The 21,318-nt window shown below is 39.5% G+C and overlaps 1 protein-coding gene across 1 annotated transcript in view; it reads right to left on the minus strand.

The window, feature by feature from the left end:
• The window catches only part of prkd1 (protein kinase D1), a 73,287-nt gene that overhangs the window by 9,560 nt on the left and 42,409 nt on the right, over positions 1-21,318 (minus strand). The window contains exons 11-19 of the mRNA XM_004554658.3: positions 20,864-21,031; positions 16,797-16,908; positions 15,846-15,898; positions 12,582-12,654; positions 11,403-11,509; positions 8,811-8,972; positions 7,519-7,617; positions 1,082-1,242; positions 730-836 (exon numbers count right to left, since the gene is read on the minus strand). Of these exons, the coding sequence (XP_004554715.1) occupies positions 730-836; positions 1,082-1,242; positions 7,519-7,617; positions 8,811-8,972; positions 11,403-11,509; positions 12,582-12,654; positions 15,846-15,898; positions 16,797-16,908; positions 20,864-21,031 (1,042 nt within the window). The remainder of the gene's footprint in view (positions 1-729; positions 837-1,081; positions 1,243-7,518; positions 7,618-8,810; positions 8,973-11,402; positions 11,510-12,581; positions 12,655-15,845; positions 15,899-16,796; positions 16,909-20,863; positions 21,032-21,318) is intronic.

Genomic DNA, 21,318 nt, shown 5'->3' on the forward strand with positions numbered 1-21,318 from the left:
GAAGTGGTAGTGAAGGAGTGTTCAGCTGTTGCTAATTGACCACACCTAGTCAGGTGTGGATAAAGGCATATATGAGGCAGGCTTTCATGGAGGCACAGTAGTCTCTGTTTTAGTATTACCAGCTATTTTAGCTAATGTGTTACATAAATAATAAAAGGTGCTATATATAATAATAAAACCTCTTCTCATTTAAATTCTGGTATTAGTCTCCATATTTGTCATGGCTGCGGCAACAGACATGTGGAATGATAGAAGAATGAGGACCCAAATGCAGACACGGATGCAGGAGAATGTTTTGAACGGACAGCGAGGCTTCGGCTGAACAATACTGCAAACCGGTGGAACAGAGAAAACTAACAACACCTAAACTTGGGAAAACTAAGCACAACATGTAACCTGAGGGTGGAGCAGAACCGGGGGATGAGGAACTGGGAAACAGGGAAAGCTGACAGAGATAACGCTGAGGCAACATAGGGAAGACACGCAGAGGTAACACAGGTGGACCAGTAACAAGCAGAAGAAAACACAGGGCTTGAGCCAGGCCGTAAAACATAAATGGGGGCTCGTCCAGGATAGTTTGGACATTTTTGTGGAGAGATATATATGACAATTATGTCACAAATAGATGTTACTCATCATGTCAGATCTTTTTTGAATGAAGTAGGTTTTCTGTGGGTTAGCTTTAGGTCTTGTAGACTTCTGGTTGAGAGGCTCAGCAACATGCCACACCTTCTTGGGAGATTTTTTTCCAGGGGTGAGGGGGGTACATGAAGGCTGCATTCTGGATCTGATCATTAATATCTTCATCTTCATTGAAAGGGAACGTCCCACTGAGACTGCAAAAACATAAATACTTTTAGTTTTTTGCACATTTATCACTAATCTTTTCATAATAATAGAAATTCATTAAAGTATAGATAGTATCCTATAGATGTTACATTGTGTTTACAGTAACACAACTAAAAAAGGAGAAGGATGAGATAAAGGAAAAACTCAGAAATAGACAAGCAGAAAGAAGAATACAATTTTAAACCAAAATCTACTCAGACTATTATGTTTATCAGTAAAGGTATCATCCTACCTGACATAGATGATGACTCCAACTGACCACATGTCCAGAGAGCGGTTGTAGCCTTTATTTCTCAGAACTTCAGGAGCAAGATATGCTGGTGTTCCGACCACTGAACGCCTGAATGACTTCTCACCAATGATTCGAGCAAACCCAAAATCACACAGCTTCACCTGCAGCAGGAGCAATATAAATTACTAAAGCTGTTAGTAGTGGAGGTAAAAGTAAAACAATGTAAAAGCTGGCTGGTCATTTCACAGCATTATATCTATGGTCTTAACCTACACAACTGTCAGACTGGTAATACTAGACTATAGCAGTGATATGTAGTAAAAACATGGGGTTTGTCACAAAAAATGTCTAAAACAGTCAATTTTTCTGTGTAGTGTGACACATTTGACATTCATTTGTCTTTATAATGTGAGGCTTATCAGTGTCTTGGACAGGAATTTATTACTCTTTAACCACCTGATCTAACATAGTAACCATCTAGCCAGAAAGAAATATCATGTAGCCAGAACCTGGTGTTAGTATTTAAATGGACATGTGGATTGATTCTAAGTGTAACGAAGCTACTAAAAGTTAAAAAAAAAACTGTTGGCTGTTAGCTTGCTGGATGATTCACTCACACTCAGGAGGAAGATGGAAATTATTATGGATATGTTGGCTCTTTTCAAGGTTGTGATGAATCATTTCTCTTTTGCAGACCTAAACATGCAATCTCACATCGTTGTCTAAATGTATTTCGAGTTGTTTCATGGGCTGTCTCTCCATCCTGATACATCCTGATACTCAAATACTGAGACTTAGTTTTGGAGTCTTAATGTAGGAAAAATCAATAACTATTTATCGAGCAATAACCACACAAGGTGGTTTCAGTGGATATCAAAATTGTCTCTCTGTAAGGTTGTAGAACCACATGGATTTATCAGGTTATGTCAGGGGTCACCAACCTTTTTGAAAGTGAGAGCTACTTCTTGGGTACCGATTAATGTGAAGGGCTACCAGTTTGACACACACTTCTCAAATAACAAATTTCCTCAGTTTAACTTAATTATGTGTTATCATTAATAATTAATGATATTCATCTATGTACGGACACTAATTATGTTAATTATTTTTCACCATAATTATAAAGAATGCAATTAGGAAACAAGGTAGGAAACATAAATATCAATATGCAACGCTTTATTTCTATATATCTCTGCAAGTATTTACATTTTGAAGTGATCACTTCTACAACATTTTCACTTACCACTAACAAATTTTAACAAATCATGCACTGTTACATACATTATTTTTGTATGCATGTAACATACAAAAAATCAACTTTCAAATTTTACAGAACTTTTCACCAAATTGGCAGCATTTTAAAGCAAATTGTCACATGTTACACTTAACAAACACATTTGTTTTTCAATAATTAAATTCAACTTTGACATGACACTGTAATGTTGCCACTGAGAACATCTAATATGGCTTTCTTTGTCTGTTAGTGGGAAACCTGGCATTGCATGCTGTTCACCAGTGTGTTGTAATCTGGGGTATAACTTGACACTGCAACTCTGAGTGAGTCTTGCAGATGTGCATCGGAGAGGCGTGTTCTGTGTTTGTTCTTGATGAAGTTCATGTCAGAAAAGGCTGATTCACAAAGATAGGTTGAACCAAACAGGCTGGCAACCTTCATAGCTGCTGTGCACACACCACTGTACTTTTCTGTGTCAACAAGGCACCAAAAGTTTGGTGCACCCAGATAGGCTTTGAGGTGGACGTCATTTTGCAATGTTACAATTTCAATTTCCACCTGTCCAGCATCCAAGCTGAACATTGAACTTAGTTGCTCAGCAATGCATGTTGTGTCCACATTCATGAAAGGATTGGAAACAAATGAGACACATGGCTCAAGCTGATCAAGGTCACAAAACCTGTTCTCAAACTCTTGACCAAGTCGGTTTATGACTTGAGTGTACTTTTCTGCAACTTTGTCAAAAGTCTCAGATGCAGAAGCATTGTCTTTCAGCACCATCTGCACAGAGGGAAAGTGCAGCACCTTTTTTCTCTGTAAATGCACAGAGAAAATGTTCATCTGGGCTTTAAATCCATTTAAAGCACTAATCATGTCAGCAACAGTCTTACCTTTGCCTTGCAGCTCACAGTTCAAATGGTTCAGTTTCCCAGTAATGTCTGTTAAAAACGCAAGGTCAAGTGTCCACTCAGTGTCCTCCAGCAGAGATGTGTCTTCCCCTTTGGATTGCATGAACTCCTTGATTTCACCCAAAAGTGACAAAAAACGAAGCAAAATCCGTCCCCTGCTGAGCCATCGGATTTCCGTATGTAGTAGCAGGTCACCATATTCAGCTGACAGCTCCTCCAATAGCACCTTGAATGTTCTGTGCGGTTTAGCTCTGGAGCGGATGCTGTTTATGATCTTCACGACGGGAGTCATGACGTGCTCGAAGCCGATCACCTTTGCGCATAACGCCTGCTGGTGAATGATGCAGTGGTAATGCATGAAGTTTGGGAACTCTGTGTCACCTTTACAGTGAGCGATGAATCCCGTATGTCGGCCGATCATAGCAGGAGCCCCGTCGGTAGTCACTGATACCAGCTTTTCCAACGGTACCTTTTTCTTCGCGAAAAACTCCTTCACCGCGTTATAGATGTCAACTCCCTTCGTTGTTGTCTTTAGCGGCAGTAGTGTCAGAAGTTCTTCTTTTGTGGAGAAACCATCAAATACCATCCGGATAAAGACCACCAGCTGTGCTGTACTGCTGCTGTCGACGGACTCGTCACACTGGATGCTAAACCAACTGCACTTTGCCAGATCCTGATCCAACTGATCGGCCAAGTTCCCGGACATAGCCGACACTCTTCTAACAATTGTAGTTGCCCCCAGCTGGACATCAGAGAGAGTGGAGATTACATCGTTTCCATATTTCTCGTCTTTAAGCACAGTTTTTGCAATTATCATCATTGCTTCTTTGAAATACTCCCCGTCTAAAAATGCCTTCTTTTTCTTAATCATGAAATGTGTAGCTCTAAATGAGGCTTCGGTTGCTTTTTGAGAGTTTTTCACCGGTCTCGTGAAAAAAGACTGCTGTTTGCTCAAACCTGCCTTTAATTCGCGGGCCTTTTCCGCTCGCAGTGTGCTGCCCTTTGGATAGTTAGCATGGTAGCTTGTGTGACACGTTCGGAAATGTCTCTCCACGTTGTGCCGCTTTGCCGTTGCCACAGTTGCCCCGCAAATGAGACACACGCATGAATCTTTCACAGAGGTAAAAAAGAACTCTTCCTCCCATTCACTGTGAAAATTATATGTTTTCTTCCTTTTTTCCGCCATGTTTTCCTCATCTCCTCACCTTTGCCTTTGCTGGTCTTCACGGCAACTGTTTCCGTGGAGACCAGCTAGCACTAAATATTAGATCATGATCTAATATTTAATAATAAACATTTTTTTTATATATTATCTCTAACAAATTAACGCCAATGCAATTGTGATTAAAAAAAAAATAGCAAGAAAAAATAAAAATAGATGCAGCTTACTGGTAAGTTGTTATGGTGAGCTATTTTTAGAACAGGCCCGCGGGCGACTCATGTGGTCCTTGCGGGCGACCTGGTGCCCGCGGGCACCGTGTTGGTGACCCCTGGGTTATGTGATATAGTGACATTGTTGCATCTCATCAATCAGCATCTGGGCAGAGCATTTTCAAACTTTAGTGTTCTTCCAGAATTCAGGAAATTCAGTTTTTCACCCTAACCTATTCCCACACCTGTGGTCATAACTAAAAATGGTAGGCTGATGAAACTGGCACATTATATGAATGAATAGTTATACTAAATGTTTACATATGCATTGCTTGGTTTTGGTTTCTAAAAATTACATTTGATGCCTGGAAATTTGAGATGCTCTAGTCACCTGAAACCATCTCAAGTGATGCAAATTATTTTTAGGCATACATCAGATGCATCAACTAAGTCATACTTGTGTTTTTAATTTATTTCTATATTAAATATAACACATAAAAACTTAACTTATAACTTTTAGCATAGTAGAGCTCAGTAGTCACAGAGCCACAGTGATCTAGCAGATCTTCTAGTAGTAGTTTACCTCATTTTTAGAGCTTTTCAAACTATAAATAATGTGATTTTACCGTGTTTTATGACCTTATAGTACTTCCCACCAAAAAAGAAATATCATATGTTCATAGTTTTCAGTCACATTATTGACTGAATTGACTATTATTCTCTAGCTGACAAAAATTTACTCCATTATGACAGACAAAACTGGACAAAAATGTTTTGGGAGGTCTTGGATCATCTATCCGTGGAGGAAAAACAATAATATACAGAGAAACTATGAATTTTACAGACTTGTGATCCATACCCCCCCCCCCCAAGCGACTTTATTTCAAAGTACAGACAATTACATGTATTTTTAAATATTCTTTGTGCATTTTTCTGGATAGGTAAATTATGCCGCCATGTGGAACAAGAAATTGTTCAGCGTTCAAATAAAGGTAAGCGCTACATAGACACGTAAATCTTTCATTTTGACATTTGCTGACTTGCACTTTTATAGTGTAGAACCAGAGAAGTTACTATAGTATTCATTTGTCACATAAATGTTGTGTCATAACAATAAAGCTGAGTGAGTATTTTTCCATTGTCAGGCTAGGAATGTGTTTTCTCTCTATATGATTCAAAATATCAAACTTGAGTTCAAACTTTTTGACCTACTTAATATTCCTTTCTTAACATATGCTAAATATATTGTTAGCTTTCTAGCTACCTGTAGCACAAACTAACTGTGTACATTAGTTATATAGACTAAACAGAACTGTAACTGACAGTTTTATTCAGCTATGCCAACAACATCTCTCTTTCTCCCAGTCGTATTAAACTAGTTTACATACTTTCTCTTTACTAACACAGACATAAATCTGATGCCAATTACCTCAACTGATTCTGAGAAAGATAAAAAAGAGGATTTTGATAAAAGTCATATTATTCTTTAAAATTATTGATTTCACTTGTTTATGGCAACCGGCTGACACGCGAACGTTAACACATCTCTTCCAACCGGAGCCAGATATTTGCATTTTGTTTGTTTCATGATATTTCAGAGGAACAGGCTGTGCAGATGATACACACTAAGTATCATGTGAGGAATTATGAGCCAAACAGCTAAATGATGCATCACTAGAGTTAACAGTTAGTCTGTCTGACACTAACAGCTATTTCTAAAGACCGAACACTGAAGGAAGCTGCTAATAGTTACACTGACAGCTAATGGAGTGTCTATGTCCAACTTTTATTGCTTGCATCCACAAATACTAATACGTGTGCGTGTTTTGTATTTTCTGTTTCTATCACTGCATAACTTCACTCTTTCTGCAGCTCGGAACTCAACACACATCATTTTTTTTACTACTGTTGTTTGCCAGTGTTGTCAAGACATGCAAATTTTTCTGTAGATAATTCAGATAAAATTAGAAGAATTCTGACACAACTTTTAAACAGCTATACTAAAAGTTACAAGATATTAATAACTGAGAATTTGAAACCTTTAACAGATTATTTGCATAAGCCTGAATAAAGGTAGTCAATATTATCTAAACGGTGCAGGACCTGGGTGGAAACACAACATCTATTTAACAGTCTCACAAATATCATCTTCAGCCTTAGCAAAAACATCTACTTGACAGAGCAGTTCTATTACTATTACATATTGTCATGAATAATATGCAGAACCAAGGCTGAATCATGATAGAGCACCTGCAGCAACACGCCAGCAGCTGAATTGAGAAAAACAGTGAGTGCTGATGAGGATATTGGGTTTAATGTTTAAAACATTAAGATAGTAATACTCCATTTCAGTCCACCATACAATGCCTGAAAGATACGCTTTGTGCCTTGCTTTCCCAACTGGCTTCAGCAAGTTCAGGTTCAGAACATGCTTGCTCTGTTGATCTGATTGTTTGAGGTTTACCTAGGATAACTGACAAATAACCCATCCAATCAACTGACTTCTTTTGGAAGCGCTTGCATTTTTCCACCGAAAACTTCGTCACAAACACTTTAATCAACTGGCTCCTTTCGATGTAGAGGAGTAGCGAGTCTACTCTAACCCCATCGCTGATTGCGAAGCTCTTTAAGGGAGAGGCAGCTTGTATCCATGATCTTGTTGTTCTGGTCATTACCCAGAGTTCGTGTGCATAGTTGAGGGTGAGAACGTAGATCAACGGGTAAATCCAGAGCTTATACTCTCAGCTCTCCCTTCACCACGATGCACTGGTACAACACCCACATCACTGCAGCCACAGCCCCAATCTGTCTGCTGATCTCCCATTTCCCTCACTCGTGAACAAGACCCCGAGATACTTAAACTTAGGGTGGATACACATCTCCATTTGAAAAACAGGTACTGTCCAAGCACATAAACATACTACCTGGGGGAAAGAGTCTGCAGAAGCCAGCAGGACGTTTTCAGGTTTCAGATCACAGTGGACAATGTTCTTGAAGTGGAGATGACGCAACGCCACCAAGATCTGACAGTGAGACAGAAAAACACAGATTGCATTTGCTATAATAATGTTGGACCTCTTGTCAAACACTCAATGCTAATGGCACCGGTCAGGCAGTAAATCTATGCAAGGGGAACACTAAAATACTATGATCAGGCCGTAATTCAATTCAATTCAGTTTTAATTTCAATTTTAGTCCCCAGTCAAAAGTACAAACATAACTGACAAAAGCACAATGCAACATAACACAAATGAGACTCACTTACTGTCTGAACTTTACAACCTCCCTTTGAGATGCTCTGCCAGGCCTTTACTGAATCCATCTTTAGTTACTGCTGGTTTGCGAGTCTCTGCCTTCAGTTATGTTCTATTCATTTTCTTACCCATTGTTCATGTGCACAGTGAAGTGTCTGATCAGTGTTGCATCATTTGGCTGAATGTGAGCAGAGATTATAGACCTATACAATCAGAATTTTTCCAGTAATTCCTATCAGCAGTAACATGATTATTAAACACTCTAAGCTCAGGAGGTAGAGCAGGTCACCTACTGATCGGAAGGTTGGTGGTCCGATCCTTGGCTCCTCCAATCTGCATATCAAGTATCCTTGTGCAAGATACTAACCTAAAGTTGCTCTCCGATGCATCTATCGGAGTATGAATGTGTGTAAATGTACTGAGAAAGCACTAAGTTCAGAGAAAGTGCTGGTGAGAATGGGTGTGATTGGGTCAATCAATCAATCAATCAATCAAGGCTTTATTCGCCACGTGCAGTGAAATAGGATTTCCCCCCCCCCCCGACCTTACACACACAACACAGACATCACATGGGGATACAGGTCGGAGATCGTTAGCATTACATAAATGTCCACAGCACAACATTATGGAACATGTGACAAGCCACAGGGTTGGGTGGGGGGTGAGGAGTAATCCACAGCAAACACAGTAGCCATCCTGCCCAGCGCTACCATTCCAGCGCGGGCTCAGACCCACCGTGTTCCCAGGAGGGAACAAGCATCGAAGGCGTTGTACAGAGTGCTTTGAGTACTCCAGGAGAGTAGAAAGGCGCTATATAAGAATCAATCCATTTACCATTTGTCCTGGATGTTGTCACTGGATTTTTCTTAACAAAGGCTAAATTTATGGACCCAAACCTTTGTGACTTTGTTTTTACAGTTAGGGTCAGACAGGGTGATGTTATAATTGAGGCAAAGTATCACCTGTGTCACCAGGAACTTTGTGATCCTCTCAGGAAGTCGGCCTTTCTCACTGGACAGGATCATCTCCAACATGTCTCCATGAAGCTTCTCCATGACCACAAACACTCGCTCTGGTGTCTCAAACATACAGTCCAGGTTGACCACCCCTGGATGATGCAGGCTCTGAAAGGACAAGAGAGATCAGTTTAGACAGTTTAAGAACAGTTTACAATCTCCTGGGTGGGAGATTCAGTTAAAGATTTTTAAAATTGGATTTCTTCAGGTGAACCTACCATATTTGGTAATAAAAATGCTTTAATCCTAAGTATTTACTATGAATTGCATACTTTTTAGCATTTATGTTATTTGTATGCAGTGATGGTTTAATTAAACTGGAATACAGATTAAGATGAATTGTGAATAGAGTTATGTCCACATCTAAATTTAACAACACAAGCACCTTCTTCTTCATTTTAACCCTTGCATGCTTTTTGGGACAAATTGGACCTGTTTTGTTTTTTGACACCAGAAGAACTAGGTGTACTTCTTTTATTCTGAAATTTGATGGTTTAAAGTTCAAATATGATATTAATGAAACATTTTATACAGTTTTAAAGGTGGTAAAAATATTTGTACACTGAGGCTGTTTCAGTTTGACTGAACGAAAATCAACGAGTTTGAGGATTCTTGAAACTCTGAAAACTGTACATGCCATGTCTTTGTAACATTTTTAAGGGACAGTGATAACAGACTTCAAGAGTTACCCTGACACTGTCACAAGAACTGTCTGTGTTCTCACTGCATGTGTCTAGGTTCCAATGACAGGCACCTAAAGGTCTTTGAAGTGTTATGGGTGAGTCTCAAAACAGTGAAATAGTAAAACAGCACAGGACTGATCACATATGATGCACATGAGGAACAGAAGTCAGACGTCAGAGACTGCCATGACACAAACACAATATGTAACAAAATAATCTAACACGTTACAGTCTTTTATCCTAATCTGAGATTAAAACAGAGATCTAATGAGGGGTTTTACATATAAGTAAATATTAGTATAAAATAAATTCATCTGAGCTGTGAATTTAAGAGTGGGAAAGTTATAACATCAAGATTTTCTGTTCAAAAAACGCTTCACCTAATCTTCCAAGATGAACGATGAAGATAGCTCTGAGGCAGCAAAGGAAACATTTATGTCAAAGGCCCTCATGACTCTTTGCATGCAAAAATGACACCATCTTCCCTGCGTGGGAGCTTTAGCAGCAGTGGCAATGGCAGCACAGCAATCTGAGCCTGGCCCTGATCAACACGTCACACAAGAAGCCAACACAAGGAGACAGAAGGGAAAGAGATGCAACTTCTGCTCTGCAATAGATGACTGCGAAACAGGGACAGCGTGCTTCAAACGTGGGAAATACATGTCGAAGTCCCTAATCCCACAGATGCAAGGTTTCCCACCATTGCTTTGAATGCACTGACTGGTTTGCAATAAGCCACTGATATGGAATATTAACAATCACGATGGCACTTGTGAGTATTTTTAATGGCCTCGGAGGATGGATAGCGCTGTTTTTGCTATTTTCACTTTCAATAAACTAATATTTAAATTATTATGGCTTTTATGTTGTCATTTTTGGGAAACAGAGAGCATAATATCGTGTTATCATAGATGTATTTGATCAAGAACAAGTGTGCCTGCTTCTCTCCCTGGGAGGTACGGTGGCAAATATATTACTTCTTTACTTGTACTTCCTGTCCTGGCTCACATTATAATTTATATTTAGCAAACCAAAGCAAAAACATGATGCTCATAAGATGAAGAAGAGAGAGCAGGATGGGTATAGCACCAGGATGTTGAACTTAAGCAGTGCTGGCATGACTTGGCTAAGTGAAAGGCATGAAACACGCAGTTCTGAGAGTGTTTATATAAAGGAATGCCACGGCTTATATTTTGAAAAAAACACTGTCATACTGTAATATGTGTGGGTGGTTTATGTAGACGCTGCAGTTGTATAAATGAGCGTGCTTGTTTGGTTCAACAATCCCATCCAACCAATCTGTGAAGAGCTCTGGTTGTTCCAAGCTCATAGACATTACTTTATGTCACTTCAGCGAGGATAAATCTGTTTTGGGTGAACATGATATGACTTTATACAATAAGCTTAAGTAAATGTGCCAGTGTACACTGACCACAACTCTCTCTCTAATATGAAGAACGTAAAATTGTATCCACTGTACTTTGCCTCTTATAGAAACGATATTAATGATTAAAGATTCAAAGATCCGAAAGCATCCTCACCCATTTCCCTAACGGCTACAACAATCATTCAAATAAAATGCCAAAAAAGCTGATATGGACCCCAAAGGTAGCAGGAAGCCATTTCCCAAACAGCTCCAGTCTGCTGAGCAGCCAAGCAGAACAGATATCAGCTGAGGTGAACTCAAGTGTGTTTTATGTGCAGGTGTGTGTAGCAGCAGCGGCGGCAGAGCAGGAATATTTTCAGATGTCACACCCCTACAGTGTTGCCACGGTTCACAACAGGAACTTTTACTCCCTGCCAACAGTATCCTGAGCAGCATGGATGTGTGTGTGTGTGTGTGTGTGTGTGTTACCTGCAGGATGGCCACCTCATTGCGCAGCTGACTCTCCTGTTTGGTGGGGAAGCGGAGTTTGTCGATGATTTTGATGGCAACGTCTCGGCCGGACTTCCTGTGCTTACCTGCGTGGAATAAAACCCCAATCTGAGTCACAAACACACTCAGCTGTTCCAGAATGTAATCAAAGCAACAAGTTGAAGAACCTGAATGTGAGAATTGGTTTTCATGGGTTTAAACACTGTAAATGTAATATTCTTCAATATTCTCGATTTCTGGAGCGTTGGTTAGGTAAACTTTGACATCTGAAGAATGTTTCCAAAGTTTATCTTACCTTGTGTCCTCCAGGATCCCCTTTTAATGGGAGCTTTTCTTTACCAACATAATCATTATTAACATATGTGTTTAAGCACCACTGTGAATACAGAAAGTTCTACATCCTTATGGTCTTACTTTTAGTATCCTCAAAATCTAACCACATATCTGTGATATGGGTATGGTGTTGGCAAACACAACGACAGCCAAGCCTCAGCTAAGGAGTTTTGAGCTTGTGTGCTTGTGTGTGTGCGTATAATTTTTCTGTGATACTGGATTGGAAGAAGAGAGCAGAATTAAATAACTGTAGTAAGTGAAGCTGGTGCCCTGAGATAAAGCTGCAGTGATTTCTACTACAGAATCGTGTCTTTTTGTTGCATGTGGACCTGGCGGTCACAATTACTCCCTGATCTTATCCCATGCTTAAAGATATTTCTCAGGATTATTGAACTTTTTAAACATCGGGCACCACAGATGAAATTTCCAATTTTTTTGCAGTTTTATGTCGACAAACAAAATCACTGAACTTTTTCCCTGCACTGTGTTTCACAGAGGTTACATTTCATCTTAATGAATCGGGCTCTTTGTGGCACGTTTTACAAAACCTTTTTCTGAAACAACAAAAACGAATTGTGATTAAGTTTCATGTTGCCCAACTGATTTTTTGTCTCTCTCTCTAAGTTAAAACCAAGTAATATTTCCTGTGTTTTTAGCTGTGCAGAGTCTCATAGATGAAGAATGCGTTCCACAGGAGAATAAAGTCACAGAATTTTAAAAAATACATTTACATGTATTGGAAATAGAAGATTAATTTTTTTGTGCTGAAAAAGAAAACATTATGCATTTGGTGCAATGACAGCGTGTCTCAAATTCAGGTTTTACCTCCATACACAATGCCAAACTGTCCTGAGCCAAGAACCTCGTCTGGGAAGATTTGATACACTGAGTTGATGTCCTGGAAAACACAAAACACAGTCTGAGTAGCAATTCATAAATCATCAGATGGGGTCCAAGAAAAGGGTCAAATGAAAGTGAAATAAATGACTGAGACCAGTGTAGCGAAGCCTAAACCCCCTGCCAAAGGATAATGGATGCAGGGAGAGGCTGAAGTTCAGGGTGTCCAAATCTATGAGCCCATGGAGATAAAAGAGCTGGTTGCAGGGGCATGCCACCCTGAGGATGGAACTGAAGTTTAATGTTTTGTCCTCAGTCTTTTTACAAATGGACGCATTAGGAAATGCTTGTTGGGCGATGGCAGATGTTTTGAAACCAAGCATAACATATGCAGATCCAAAATGAGAAGATGGAAACTAAAAAAAAATCCTTTAGTCAAGTTAGCAGAGCAAACACCGTCCGCTATGACGTCACCCATTGGTGCTTTTACTGAGGTGCTCTGGTGTTAACATCACAAGTGACTTTTACCAATTGGAATACAGAATAGGTCCATCCTGAAGCATGACCTTCTTTGGGATTCTGTTTGACTATAACGGGGACCACAACCTACAAAAGACTAATAATAAAAAGATGATAAAAAATAAAAATCTTGAAACTACTGATTGAGACCATAACCTCATTCTCCTCGTTGTTTCCTGAGGTCATAGATCAAATTAAGTGCCAATACAACTCATTTTAAAATTGAGAAGTTTCCCCCCCCACCTACTGGGAAAGAAACAATGTCTCAGTCTCAATGAACTGGTCCCACCCAACTTAACTAAACATTTATAGCCCTACACCACAGCACTTAGGTCTACAGACCAACTAAGTTGGATGTTCTCTGAGCCAGGCTTAAATAGAGGTGACAGAGCGTTTTTGGTGTCAGCCTCTAATCTTTGGAACCACCTACCATTGCACGTAAGAGCTAACCCAGTCACCCTGTGATTTGTAAAATGTGGTTAAAAACCTACGTATTCTCTTTGGCTTTCAGCTCTAGCTAAGCTGTATATCATAGCTTTTACTGTGTAAACCCTGTTTGTTGTTTTGATTATGTCTTACTGAGACTGTGTATTTTAGCACATATTTGTTGCTAATTTAGTCATCATTTGTATAGCTTGTATAGTACTTTTCTCTATTAAGTTTTTTGTTTTACGTGTGCTACAGAAATAAACATTAACTTGACTTGACTTACATTTTCACACACAGGAGACACCGTAGGTCCTTTTTTATATAAAGTCTATGACAACAAGTTGTAAAACATTCTTATGCACTCTGGGCCATAAAACATACCTTTCTCGGGTTTAAAATAGCCTGAAACTGCAAGTTTCTGTAATTAAAGTTTCAGGTCATGGTTAAGTTCCTTGAATGGAAAACTGCAATGAAGGAAAGCAAGGGAGGCTCACAGAAAGTGGGTTCAACAACAAAAAAAGTGAATGCATCAATTCATCACCTGGCAGAGAAGATTTCCGGAATTAATTTTTTGGTAGAGAAAGCCTACTGTGCACCTCTCTCAGTGTAACTACACAACGTCAGTGATCCTCCACAGCTTTGACACCAAAGCTGCAAAATATTTTCTCCTTCATTTGTCTGTAATTACGTCTCCTTTTTCTCCCCTGTTAGCTGACAGCCTAATATCACACCTCAAGCAAAGAGAACAGAAATACAATATTATAAACTTCCTCCCCCTTCCCCGAGCTCACTGCGTAATTACCATCGTCACCATGGAAACCGTTTGGCTGAGTGAGTAATCACAGTAATCTCCATTTGAGGTGTTTGAAGACGTGCTCACCTTGGAGACGGCGAGGTGCACGTCTGCATAGAAATGGGACTTGATGTTCTCTGCAGTTGCATTTATATGCAATGCAATGAATAGAAAAATGAATAGAATTTGCAGATATTGGAGCCTGATGTAAATCTTTTTGATGTAAATGTAGTGTTTCAAGCATAGTGACACGCTCTGGGAATCTCTGCAACATGACCCAGAAGTCTTCAAATGCAAATTAAGAAGAAAGTGACAGAAAGCAGGAAAAAAAAGAACTGGATGGAGGTGATTTGAGTATGAACAGGATGTTGTGTTGTCTGTCAGAGGTTGAAGATGGGGACTCTGTTTATAAGTGTGGGTATACAAACAACATGTCCTGATGCTGGTTTGAGTGCAGTGTCAGTTGGAGTGCCAGGAAATAAAGCATGAATGAAAGCATGGTGCTGATGTAACATCTAATTCAGGTTTGGGTCATCCATGTAAAACATTAGCTGTCCAATATCATCATGCCTAGGGGGACACATCCTACCACATGACTTAACTGACTGACCGTTAGTGGAAGGTCGGGTGAAACCTCGGTGCAAAAATGTCTCAAAGGTTCAGTCAAAGCAAGTCAGTGTCTCATTTAAAATGAGAGAAAAACACAATATGCACTCTTGCCTGATGAAGATTGTGACATGCTTTGTTTGCCCTGTGAACTTGTAGATCTTGAAAGAACACTGTCACTTTCTTTAACTCTTATTTACAGAGCAGGTATCTGCAAGGAAGTTTATTTGCCAGTGACATTCTGCAATTCAGTGTTTCTCAGCTTTATTACTTTGATCTCAAATAAAAATTGGTTGGCTCCCTTACTTTGTGACATCACTTTCCTGATGGTTTTATAGGCTAGTTTGAGATTAGTTAAGGAATCCTCATTGGTTAAGAAATTGTCAGAGAAAAGTCATTACCCTCAAGTCTCAAAACACCAAGACAGCAAAGGTGAAAATGCTCAGCACAAGGCTTCATGATATAACATAAGGACTTTACTAACCAGCGGGTGACATGGAGATAGACGGCCATGTCAGTAGTTTTAGAGGCTCTTGGTATTTTGATGTCGTCGATGTCATGGGTGCATGAATGTGTGAACCAAATTTTAAGAAATTCCACTGAACAGTTTTTATTCGCATAGCGATTTCATTTTGTCCTCAAATGCCAGAAAACACTTTACAAGAGAATTAAACCTTGTAATATGGTGCACGAAGAAGAAGCTTCCTTAAGCTACACCCTTGTTACAAGGGGTCATCACTGCAATGGATGGCCTTACTTCCTGATCTGGCTTTCCAGCTGGACTCAAACCACAAAGCTTTGGCTTAACAAGCAAATATGTTATCCACTACATTATGGAGCCACAGACTTTATGCAAAAGCAATCCAAAAATGTGTGTGTGTGTGTATTTGTATTTTTTCTCTTACCACATTCTCCTGGATCTGGCAGTTGGAAACTGAAATACTGATTGAAATCTCCTCTGTTAATGAGAGACACAAGTAAGATTAGAATAAAAAAAAAACAGGATAACAAAAAACAGTGAATTAGCATCCTCCTGTTATTCTGAGGTCTTTACCTATCAATGTGAAGTTGACTGTTGTTGTGATTTTGTATGATTAAAAAAGCATCTGAGATAATATACATTGTGAAACACAGTCTTTCAGTTGAAATGAGATTTTTTTTCATCAACATCAGAAGGACAGATTTCAGCGGATGCACATCTCTCTGTGAAGCAAAAACAATAAAAACAGGGCATCTGTAAAAGGATATTAACTTGTTTACTCTAAGCCACACTTCTGGTGTGCATTAGAAATAAATATGTGATAAATGTGAACCAGTTAGCAATCTGCTAGTTGAGACACATTTCTTTAATCATAAAAGGTACTACGACCACACTGAAGTGTTAGTCATGATGGTTTGACGTCAGTGAAATGCCTGAAATATCTCTGATGGGTTTTGTGTGGGTGTTGTTGGCCCTGAATGGATCTGAGACTCTCTGGGAGAATTCAGTAGCAACATGGATACAAATACTTGAGTTGAAAGAAATCATACATTGAATTTGTGATTTATCTGTTCCAAATAGTCTCTGGCTGGAGACAAAGTGAAAACTGTGCTGGAAATACTTTAATGTGGTTGAGATAGGTGTGACCCTGTACATGTATACAGCTTTGAGACTTCAACTCATTTTTTCAATGAGTGGCTGAGATTGTCTGCTACTAGTTCATCACTTAATTTGTTGAAATCAAGTGGTTGTAACAGCACATTTTTATTTGAACTCCCTTTAAGCTTTTTGTTAAAAAGATAGAAAGAAAAAATCTTCAAAAAATGCTAACTTATACATGTAATATTAACAGGCCAATAATATTACAACAACGTACTGTGTCCACTGCGGTGGGAACTGTGGCAAATTCCTGTAGAAACCGCTGGCATCAGAGCATGCTGGATGGCCATTTCCCACATTCGAGCCACATCCTGCCCAACACCGCTGACCTGAAATCACAATTCTGGTACTCACAATTTGATTCAGTAAAAGGACTAGATGTTACAATCCCTGATAATACATTGCTTCAAATGGAGAAAATCTTGGCTGTTATGAGGAAAGGCAGCTCAGAAACTTTATCAGCGGCATACAGCGTTGTGTGCCTGAGCTTTCAGTCTTTTACCCAGGCTAATCTGCCATTTTTTTCTTCCTTGGTTAGGTTTAGGGATTAGGGATCTTATAGTGGACCTTAGATTCATTGGGTGTTTCGGCCCTTATCACTAGGCACCCTCATCTAAGAAGGCCCTGCCAGTGTGTCACTGGTTTTTGTTATTTTTCTTCTTCTTTCTTCTGTTTAGTTTTCTACAGTTTATTTTCTTCTATCTCATCACTGAAACTGAGAAATAATACTTACCTCTTTAACATTTATGGAGCCTCACTTCTTCAAAGGGATAGAAAAGGTGATAGAGAGAAGTAAGACAAAAAGGGACAAGATAGGAGAGAGCAGAGAGGATAGCCGGAAGGGGGGCGCCCAATCTGGCTTCCCACACCTCCCTGCCAGATCGGGCTGTACGCTTTACCTCCCCACTGGGAGGAAGAGCAGAGGGGAGAAGAGCAGAATATTTTTCTTTTCTTTCATTCCTCCTTTTGGTTTCACTACCATGAGGTTAACTGCACAGTCCCCAGGAGGCCCTGAGACAGCTGTATCAGTCAACCAGCAAAATTTCTAATGTTATATTTTACCCTTTTGACGCCCCCTGTTGAGGTAGGCACACCACGGGTTGATAAATCCTGGGCTTGTGTCTCGCGGTTAGCTGACTGCCTTAGCTACCCAAGGCAGCCCTTTTTAGTAGGGCTGGGTATCGTCACTGATTTCTAGAATCGATTCGATTCCGATTCACAAGGTCCTGAATCGATTCGATCCACGATTCGATTCAATTGGATTTGAATCTGGGAAATTTTGCCTCAGACAGTCAGAAATATTATAATTCAGATCAGTACATTTACATATTTTTGTATCTATAAAAAGGAAGCTGACACTTTCGAGACTTTATCAAAGGTGTGAGCATGACAGCAGATGCCTTTGTGTCAAAGTAGCTGAAGATAAAACACAGAAAAACATGAAGGTGATTTTCCTGGCCTGGGATTTTATAAAAATATTCCACAGTACATCAAAAACCAAAGAAAACCATTAACCAGCACATGAACATTACCTCTGAAGTTACAGCGGTTTTATTACAGACACAGCTGAGCGTTTTGCATTTTGCATAATTTTAAAAAGTTCAGAAGCCTATTGAACGGCAGAAATTAGGTTTTCTTTTCGGAAGTAAGTAAAAGGGAAAAAAACATCAGCCGACAGCGCTGTAAATAACGGTAGTCTTGTGCGTAACAAGCAAGCGAATAATGCAGAAAACAGATTTCGGGGATAGACGGGAAACTGTTCTTGAAGTACACTGAGAGAGAGAGAGAGCTGTGCATGAAGTGTGATTTTATTGTGGTGGAAGCAAAACAGCAAAAGTAAGAGTGAATTCATGACGATGTTGATGTGAAGCGTAGTTTGGATCTTCTTTTGCTGCTGGTTTGGTCAATATTGTTTGGAGAGAGATAAAACTAACAGCTTTAGAATCAGCGCAAAAAGGGCGCGAACACAAAGCGCGGACCAGCCGAAACATCAGAATCAGCGAGCTGTTGGCTTTCAGCCCCGACCGTGTCCGTGCCGTCGGATGAGAAAGTCACATCTCACTGATTCTGATCCGCGGGTCCGCGCTTTGTGTTTACGTCTTTGTGCAGAAGCCGTGTACCTGCTCTCATTTACTGTTTTAGCTGTTTGGTGGTTGTCAAAATTTTGTGACGTTTCACCTGAGATTCTGGAATTTCGGGCAAAATACATTTATATTAAAAAATCGATTCAGGATTTTAATGAATCGATATCACGTTATCCAAGCCAGAATCGATTTTAATCGATGAATCGATTATTAAAACCCACCCCTACTTTTTAGCCATAGCCAGTGACTGGTCCTCTCAGCAGTGTTAGCCAATTCTCTTATAGCCTGCCATTGCGCCTGTCCTCTGATCCCAATCTCTCTAAGCAGTTTTGCTGTTGGACTGGCAACAAAGCCCCTGCATCCCACTTCCACCGGGCGCACCTTGATCTTCCAGCCTCTGTCCTCTGCCTCAGCTGCCAAGTTGGCATACCACAGCTTCTTACGCACAAATGTTTCCTCAATTGCTTCCTCCCATGGTACCGTCAGCTCAATGACATACGCAAGTTTTTGGGAGTTAGACCAAAGGACGAGGTCTGGTCGCAGAGTAGGTGCTACGATCTCTGTGGGATCCAAGTCCACTTGCATCTGCCAATCCCTGGCAACCTTCAGTGGGCCCATTTCTGGGGTTAAGGGGCTTGTACTCGGCCACAGAGGAAGACAGGGGGAGCCCTCATGGCTAATTGAATGGAGAATTCATGCTTTTATTTTGTCTTTTGTTTTTATATATTTATTTTAAATATTTAGTTATTTAGTTCCTATCAGAAAAACATAAATTCACAAATGCAAAGAGTTTAAAAAACAAGTCTTTAGAGCAGTCTGAATCCTGAATGAGACATATAGGAATTATTAGTACTGTACTTTGATCTAACTTTATCTGAAAAGATTTTTAAAATCGCACTTCATCACTTTAAACAAACTTTAAAAATATTAGTAGTTTCTGATTTTTTTTAAAGTAAGTTATGTAAAATTTTAACTTGAAAGTATTTCTCATTGCAGAAATAACTAAGTATGAATGGTAGAAGAAGACTGTAATCCATGTACCACAGAGGGGAAACGTCACTTTTTCGATTTCTGTCTTTTAGTTTAATATTTTTATAGCTGACATTTTTTAAACTTTCACCCCCATAATTTTTACACCAATATCTCTCAAATATCTTTCTTAACATGATTGCATTTGAGGGGTGTTATTATTTCATGTCACCAGTGTTGGGGAGTAACAGAATACATGTACCGGCGTTACGTATTTAAAATACAAAATATGAGCAACTGTATTCTGTTACAGTTACTGCTTAAATAGGTGATAATTAGAATACAGTTACTTTGTTGAAATAAACGGATTACACGGCAATCTTTTCCTGTTTCATATGTTATGCTATCCCCTCTCTAATTTTGGTAATTCCACACATTGCCGGAAACCCAAACAAAGCACACAATAAGAGGCTCTAATGTGAGCGTCCAGTTAATGTTGGTGGTGTCAGTTACACAATGAACCCAGAGCCAGCACAACAGAGCCAGCAGTGAACGGGCAGGAAGGCATTTCTTACTTGGAAATTCTGACACCACTTCATGAGAAGAATGGGATGGGCAAAATCTGACCTTGCAATGCAAACTTTGTTTGCCAGCAACCAAGCTGCTCTCAGCATCAAAAGACTCCAACCTAAAGAAACATCTGGAAGTAAGTTCTTTATTTAAAAACTAACATTAGCCTACTGCAACTACCTTGTTCGAGTTATGGTAGCTACCATAGCTATGGTAGTTATGTCCCACTTCAGTATCTTCGATGTACTATTGCTGTGTGATTTATTACTATTACTGATGGCTACAACCTGCTAGCTGCAAATAATCATCACATTTGAACTGAACTGAACTGAATGAAGAAAGATGTAAGAAAGAACAGAGTTGGAGAAAAAGAGATTTTAGTAAGGAGTACTCAGTGACATTTGATCAACTGTGAATTTAAATCTTTCATGTAAATGTGAGTTTTTCAAAATTTTGAAAAACAAATGTGACAAATGTCTTGATTTTGCCAGCTCTGACGTATCCGATTTAAGACTTTGTTGAAAAACATTTCTCCTTAAAGTGTTTGCATGATATCATGCAAGCACATTAAGGATGATATCAAATCTATCAATAATATCAAATCTAATTATGATCTTAGAGAACCTATCTTGCATCATATCAGATTAAATCTGCATCTCACCAGAATGCTGCTGCCTGTCACAGATGATTCAGGTCTCTGCAGGTTCTCTCCAACATAATAAACCAGTGATGCCGTGGCGATCTCAAAGCAATGAGGATTGGCTCCATCAGGAAGTAGAGAAAAATTCTGAGCAGGCTCCAGAGACAAGATTTCAGACAGAGGGATTTCCTGCAGAGAGGATGAAGTAAAGGGGTCTGGGTGGAATACAGTTTACAGTATCAGCACCAGTACACCATAAATGATGTACCTCCTGAATCTGTAGTTGAGGGGTGTGCTGTGTTGCAAGTAATTTACATTCAAATATGAATTAACATATATCTCATACCAGTAGATCACATTGCTCTCAGACTGCTGAGTTTAGAAAGTAGAATAGGTATATCAGGCCTCTCTCAGCAGACTCAAGTTCAAAAAAGACTACTACTGTAAACTTAGCAGTTAGTCTTTAAAAGACAGGC

The sequence above is a fragment of the Maylandia zebra genome, linkage group LG19 (genome assembly GCF_041146795.1).
Source record: "Maylandia zebra isolate NMK-2024a linkage group LG19, Mzebra_GT3a, whole genome shotgun sequence".
Taxonomy (NCBI): Eukaryota; Metazoa; Chordata; class Actinopteri; order Cichliformes; family Cichlidae; genus Maylandia; species Maylandia zebra.